Genomic DNA, 6,473 nt, shown 5'->3' with positions numbered 1-6,473 from the left:
TTCGTAGGTCGACATGTTTAGTCTAGAAAATCGCGTTTAGCGCGTTGCTTAACACGTTTGCTCCGGCTTGTTTTAGCAGTCCTCTTTCGTTTTCGGCCCGTCCCGCTTTGAGTGTTGACGAACCGGTCCACGCCTTTATGTAGTAGGGAATTTATAGATTGTTTGACATTTCTTTTAATCGATTCTCGAGGTGATATTCCGGGGTTTTGGGCATCGCTAATTACTCTACTCGTTAACCCAACAGCTTCGGACGCTAAAGTACTAATGGCCGGCCTAATAAAGGGCGTAATTTTGCGCAATAAAGAATTAAAGATACCGCCAACACTAAAACGACCTCCGGATTGGAAAACGTTCGCGTGTAAAGCCGGAAGGGAGGATCCTCTTTGGAAATACAGAGTGTATCTATTAGGTACCATTGCTTCTGGGCTATTGACGTCGACGCCTAAAAAACAGTTTAATATATACTTTGCCCAAATTAAACGGAATATTTTCCCCGTAATCGGATTTCAATTCAATTTCAATTTCTTGTATATCGCTGGTTGAAATTGGATAAAAGTCGATATTATTAAATATTTCCTGGTTCTCCTCGTCTAGCAGCGAAAAAGCCGGCATTTTTATGAAACGTAGCAGAGGAGCTTGACCACCACCTACTACCTGTTGCCGAATAATATTGGTATAAACAAACATGGCATCGACGCCTCTCATGATATCAGCGGGATACTCCGAAGTCTCGTTATTGATATACCGATCCAACTGATTACTACTAAAACCTAGCAATCGTCCCAGTCCTCGGCCGGGTGTTGTTTTGGGCAACAAAATGGAAACCGTATCGTTCAGTTTTGAAACCGTCACGGTTCCGTCTACATTCTGCGTAAATTTTAGACTTTTCCTATGCGCCGGGGACATAGCTTCGCTCATAGCACTTAAAACATCGCTAATATGATAATAAACCCCGGGAGGAATTTCACATGCAAAATTGTCAACTCGTTTGCCTTGAGGGTTATCCTGTTGATATCCGGGTAGGGACGGCTGGTCAGCCATATTTGGGTCTTCTGGAAATCTATCCACATCGTATTCGCTAGTCCAAAAATTATTATCCGCTGTCAGGGTCATTATTCTTAATCGAGGATTTACCAGAGCCACTCCCGAATGACTGTGTTGAAAAAATTCTCCCTCTTCGGGAATGTTAAATAACTTGGCCATTGGTCCAGCTACCGAGACGCGAACACCTGGCTCTATTTCGATACGAACATAAAATCTATCTTCCAGAGCATTTTTGAGAATGTACATTTTAAAATACTGGCGAGGCATATATTCTTGAACCCCCAATAACTGGTTTATGATTTTTAAATGTAAAGAGAAGGGAATTACGGCCCCGCTTGCCGTAAAATCGCAAATATAATCGCCCGCGGGTATTTTGATTTTTGCGACACTAGTCTTAGTAAATAGATGCATTAGTGAGTCATGAACGCGATAATTTACAAATGTGTCATTAGTTGTTTTGAAATGCGTAAAATTACGCTCTAAAGGTTTAGTGGATAGAAACGTCCCACCAACGTATTCAGCTTCTAAATTTAATATATCACGCAATTCCTTTGGGAAGAGCATTTCAATTTTTGCCGGACAATGGATTCTAAAATAATGCTCCGCTCCTTGCTTAATAACGCTAAATTCAGCCTGATGTAATCTTAAAGGGTCAAAATTGCACGCAGTTATTTGGAGGTTTTCGGCAATTTCTTCATAAATCTTATAATCATCTGTCGATCTAAACTCGCCTGACACTTTAAAAAAGAAATAAAGCCAGGGTTCTTCCCAGGGGGTATAGCGCTTTATGGTTCTATTGACTCGATATTCTATGTATGCATTGTCTTTGTCTATAGTATATTCTTCTAACGTCATGCTCAAGGGTCCTAGTTGGTGTTTTCCGGAGTAATATCTATCGGGGTCAGCGCCAAGCAATTTAGCTACTTGGGGAGAAAATTTAATTTCCACCCATTCTGGTGTTTTGAAATTATACACGATAGCATACCCCCAATTATCTACTGTGTGGTATGTTACTTGAATTTTTTTAAATACTAATTTTTCTAAAGTGTTGGCTACGGCTCGATAAAGCCCTTCGGCGTTTTTCTCTGGCGTTTTACTGGCTTTAAAAGTTTGAGGTAAGAACAATACTGTGTAATTGTCATAATCTTCAGGGTTAATAGGCTTAGGCTCTTCGGGAATAATTGGTTCAGGCTTTTTTTTCGGCGGATCAACCGGCTGCGGAAACAAGGGTTTTTCATCAACCGATGGTGGGGAGGGGGTCGGTAATATGGGTAGCTCAAAAGTAGAGGATGTTGTAGAGTCTGGAGATTTTGAGAGATCAGGCTTCGATAGGTCGGGTTTCGATAGGTCGGGGTTCGGTAAGTCGGGGTTCGGTAAGTCGGGTTTCGGTAAGTCGGTTTTCGGTGAGTCGGGCTTCGGTAAGTCAGGTTTTGGGGGGTCTGGAAATATATATATTTCCTCAACCTCCGTTGGCGAGGGGGTCGGCGTTAGTGGTTCGAAGGTAGAGGGTTTCGGGGTCTCTTGTTTTGATAGATCAGGCTTATATGGGTCCGGAGCTGGAATTTTGGGGGGATCCGGAAGTTTCAGGGGATCTGGCTCCGGCTTTGGCTTCGGTAATTCAGCCTTTGGTGGCTCTGTAGTCAGAATCTTTAAGGGATCTGAAGTAGACGGGGTTGGCCTAGTTGTTGTTGTTGTAGTAGATGTTGGTTTAGTTGTTGTGGTAGATGTTGAATTAATCGTTGTAGTAGCGGCTGAATTAGTTGAGCTCGGAGGTATTAGTTTATCCGAACTTGGAGGTATCGGTTTATTTGAACTTGGAGGTATCGGTTTATTTGAACTTGGAGGTATCGGTTTATTTGAACTTGGAGGTATCGGTTTATTTGAACTTGGAGGTATCGGTTTATTTGAACTTGGAGGTATCGGTTTAGTCGAATTTGGAGGTGACTGTTTACCTGAAGCTAGCGTTTTAGAGGGGTTAGGCCCTGAATATGTTGGATAATAAGGCTTTGGATAGGTTTGTTTCGGAAGCGTTATTTTGGGTGGTGGTGGCGGGGGAGGGGTTATTTTGGATGACTGTGGTTGTACAAATACTACGGGTTCAGTCGTAGCAATAGGTATCGGAAGAAAAGGCGTAGTTCGCGGTAAAATAGGTATAGATGGCGGTACAGGTCTATATTCTGGCTGGGGCTTTTTTCTTATCGACGGAACCTCGTGGCTTGTTTTACGTTTAATGGCAGCTTTAGGAATGTACTTGTAGTCAAATTTTTTTTTAAAACTATCTCCAACATTATCAATTTCGATTTCCACGTAATTATTAGTGTAATTTAAACTTATATTTTTAGCATGCTTTGATACAGGATATTTGGATATATATGGAACATCTTCGTAATTATTCTCTTTAAATTCAAATAGCGTGGTCAAGGGGGAATCAGCTGGTATTTTGAACCGTATGTTCTCCTCTCCTAAAACTTGCAGGTAAACGGGAAAGTTTGTATCTAACTGTTTTCCCAGGACCCCGTCCTTATATTTATTCACTAATTTAAAAGATAATTTGCCTTTTAAATACGGATGACTGTTTACATCATCATTTAACAGCTCGACAAAATTTTGGGGTAGTTCGTACTCTTTGGTCTTGGTATAACGATTGACAGGTATCTCTATTTTTTGATATTCAACAGGCTCTCTAACAGCTGCATAGTTGCCATGGTTTGGGTCACTTACAACCTGAATTTCAAACTTGTTAAACTCTTCGCTTATATTCACCCAATGATTTGGAAATATGATTTCTGCCAACCCAACTTCATAATCGCTACTCAAGTTTAGAGGTTGATGCAAGTAATTTTTAAAACTTGATTGGGTATTGTTTGGGTATATATCTAAACACGTATTAGACGCTAAAGTTAAAAAGAAGTCGTCATTCATGACTAACGCCTGTTTATCAACTAACCCCAACTTCTTAAACAAACCTTATTTTATACATAAATTTCATAAAAAGATCGGCCATAGCTCGGTAGACTGGCCGGGATTTGAACTCGCCACCTTTTTAGGTATTACATTAGTAGACCCTGCCTTTAACCACTGAGCTATGGACGATCTTAAAATACACGCCGTTTATCTTCATCAAAAAAAAACTTTAAAAAATTCTTAAACTTTTAAAGTCGTTACCCTTGAAAAATCTACGTAGCTAGGTAATTGACCTTACCCGATTCCAATAAAAAAAGACAACGCCCTGACTAGTTCGAGCCGGTTTCAACCTGTTTTCAAGCGGTTATTATATAAGACACGCGGCTTTAATAGTACGTTTCAGGGTGTGGTCGATTGGGTGTGGTCGGTAAAAAATAAATTTTTTTTTATCTAGAGAACTTGTTTAATATTAAATCTGCTCTCGGTCATTTAGTATATAAGCTCTGTGTTTCGCGGAGAAAGTTATCAGTTGCTCAGTTATGCTCTTAAAAGTCCAACTAAAGATGTCTTGCTTTAACTCGTGCCGCTTTTGTTGGGTGAGTAAAGACCAAACTCAATTTTCCAACGGAAAAGGGACCAATTTCGATTATGCCAACTGTCTCTTCTCGGGCATTGCCTGAAAAGGGACCAATTTCGATTCATGGGCTAGATTTACGTAGCTTTTCGGGACAATCTCTGCTCTGCTACATTTGGCTGCCCGAAAAGTTGCGTAAATTTGTGTGAAGTCGCATTTTTTTGGCCCACCACTCAACATCGACCATAGTTCGGGACCAAATGCAGGAGATTTACGTCAGAAATCCGGAAAATTTGGTCCCGGACTAAGAAACCAGGTGGAATAATGTTGAGGAAGTTCATGAATCGACCTTCATTGCAGCGTAATTTGCGTCCATACAACGGACTATTGCAATGAAGGAAAATCAAATTTAAGTTAAGTCCTGCTACTTCTTCCGCGGCAAGACTTAATTTGACGTGTTTTCCATTGGTCTCTTGAAAGTTGCGTAAAATTTGTGTGAAGTCGCCTCAGCCATCAGAATGCATGAGCAAAGCCTTTTGGTTGTGGTTCGATTTCATTCGCAAGGTCGGGCTGACACTGCAATGAATGAGAAGTTCTGGCTCAAACAACCAGACCAGAACAAGAAGACCAAGCCTCGCAGTGGCTCGGATGTAACTTCCTTCGGGAGGTAAAGGGTCAACGAAGAATTTTATCGGCCCGTACAACCCGACAAGCCGTGCCAGCGCATAAGGTTCTGCGTACCCTGCACCAAATGGAACACGTTCTCTTCAGTGAGGCCTTGATTTCGATGTCCTTCTCAAACTTAACAGCTGTTCGCTCGATCAACGTGGATAAGATTCGGAGCCGAAATGCCCAAGATCTTCCTGAATCAATGGAGGCATGTACCACCAGAGTGCCTGAACAAAGCTAGTGGCCGACGCCCCGCTAGAGTGAATGCCACGTTGATGTCGTGAAATTGTTAATAAAACGCGGCGCTAATTACGATTTAAAGAGCGGCTTTCAGTTAAGATTTCGACTAAAATATCAAGTTTTGAAAATCAAAATGTCACTTTGAGCAAGATGCTTTTTACGCTAGAGACAAGAACAATTACCTTCAAAATTTCGATTTAAAGACTGGTTTTCATTAGCGGTAAAAGTAGCGGTAAATATTTTTGTTTTTTAATTTAGAATTTAGTATGTAACACGGTTTTTATGTGGGAACAAGCCACAACTCAAAGAAAAGAAGTATTGACCTTCTTAATTGCAAACAATGGCAATATCTTTGTTTATATTTATATTCTTGTTAATCTGTATTATTTTATTGTCTATAGTATTTGGTATTGTTATTAAAAAATCTTTATTTATATATCTGGCTTTGTTTCTCAGACATATTTAAAAGGTTTATGGCGGGAAATTCAAACGGGGATCTTTCGAAATAACACAGGTCTGGGTTGATCCATTAAAAGGATCATAAAGGAGATAAAGCATGCTGGAAGGCAGGGTATGTCAGGTAGGAGTTTAGCTTAATCTTTGTTTGGAAGTTTGGTGGATGGGGAGAGGGCGGCCATCTTGGGGTGGCGGCCATCTTGGATCTCTGCGAATCTAGGTAGTCCCTACTACTATCATCGATAACTACTTTGGCGTTGAATAACGCGTGTTGTTTTTCATACGCAATAGTTGGACCAACCGGTAAATTCTAGACCCCCCCACCAAACGGATTAACCGGTTATCTTACAAATATTCATGCTATCATAGGAAGTATTAATCAAAACTGTCATTGTAGACAAAGACCGGAAAGTGTAAAAGATAAGTGTAGAAAATTAATTGTCTTAAGTAACAGATATTCAAATTTTCACTTTTGAAGACATGATTATAAAACATCAATTATTTTAAAAAAATTGTTATCTTACTTTTTTTGACCAAAATTACTTCAGTAAAATATTTTAACACGAAAAATGCGCATCATTTTAAA

General features: G+C 40.2%; 1 protein-coding gene and 1 long non-coding RNA gene across 2 annotated transcripts; both read left to right on the top strand.

The window, feature by feature from the left end:
* Positions 1–1,667: 1,667 nt before the first annotated feature.
* LOC149685316 (uncharacterized) lies at positions 1,668–3,857 on the top strand. Its single transcript, XM_089870915.1, has 2 exons — positions 1,668–2,864; positions 2,961–3,857. The coding sequence occupies exons 1-2, from the start codon at positions 2,312–2,314 to the stop codon at positions 3,041–3,043; spliced, it is 636 nt and encodes a 211-aa protein (XP_089727041.1). The 5' UTR covers positions 1,668–2,311; the 3' UTR covers positions 3,044–3,857.
* Positions 3,858–3,887: 30 nt separating this feature from the next.
* On the top strand, positions 3,888–5,867 carry LOC149685315 (uncharacterized). The gene is made up of 2 exons (XR_016383994.1): positions 3,888–4,544; positions 5,087–5,867. It is a non-coding gene; the product is annotated as an uncharacterized LOC149685315 (long non-coding RNA).
* The last annotated feature ends 606 nt before the right edge of the window (positions 5,868–6,473 follow it).

The sequence above is a fragment of the Phalangium opilio genome, unplaced genomic scaffold (genome assembly GCF_054372755.1).
Source record: "Phalangium opilio isolate 3A_F unplaced genomic scaffold, DU_Popi_V2 ptg000032l_1, whole genome shotgun sequence".
Lineage (NCBI taxonomy): Eukaryota > Metazoa > Arthropoda > Arachnida > Opiliones > Phalangiidae > Phalangium > Phalangium opilio.
Note: the sequence above shows the minus strand (reverse complement) of the source record. Positions and strands in the feature narration are given on the sequence as shown.

Bases quoted from the DNA above. Each gene is read 5' to 3' on its own strand.
- LOC149685316 (XM_089870915.1), top strand. From the start codon at position 2,312: ATGGGTAGCTCAAAAGTAGAGGATGTTGTAGAGTCTGGAGATTTTGAG. The intron at 2,865-2,960 runs GTATCGGTTTAT...TTGAACTTGGAG, and splicing joins CGGTTTATTTGAACTTGGAG to GTATCGGTTTAGTCGAATTT.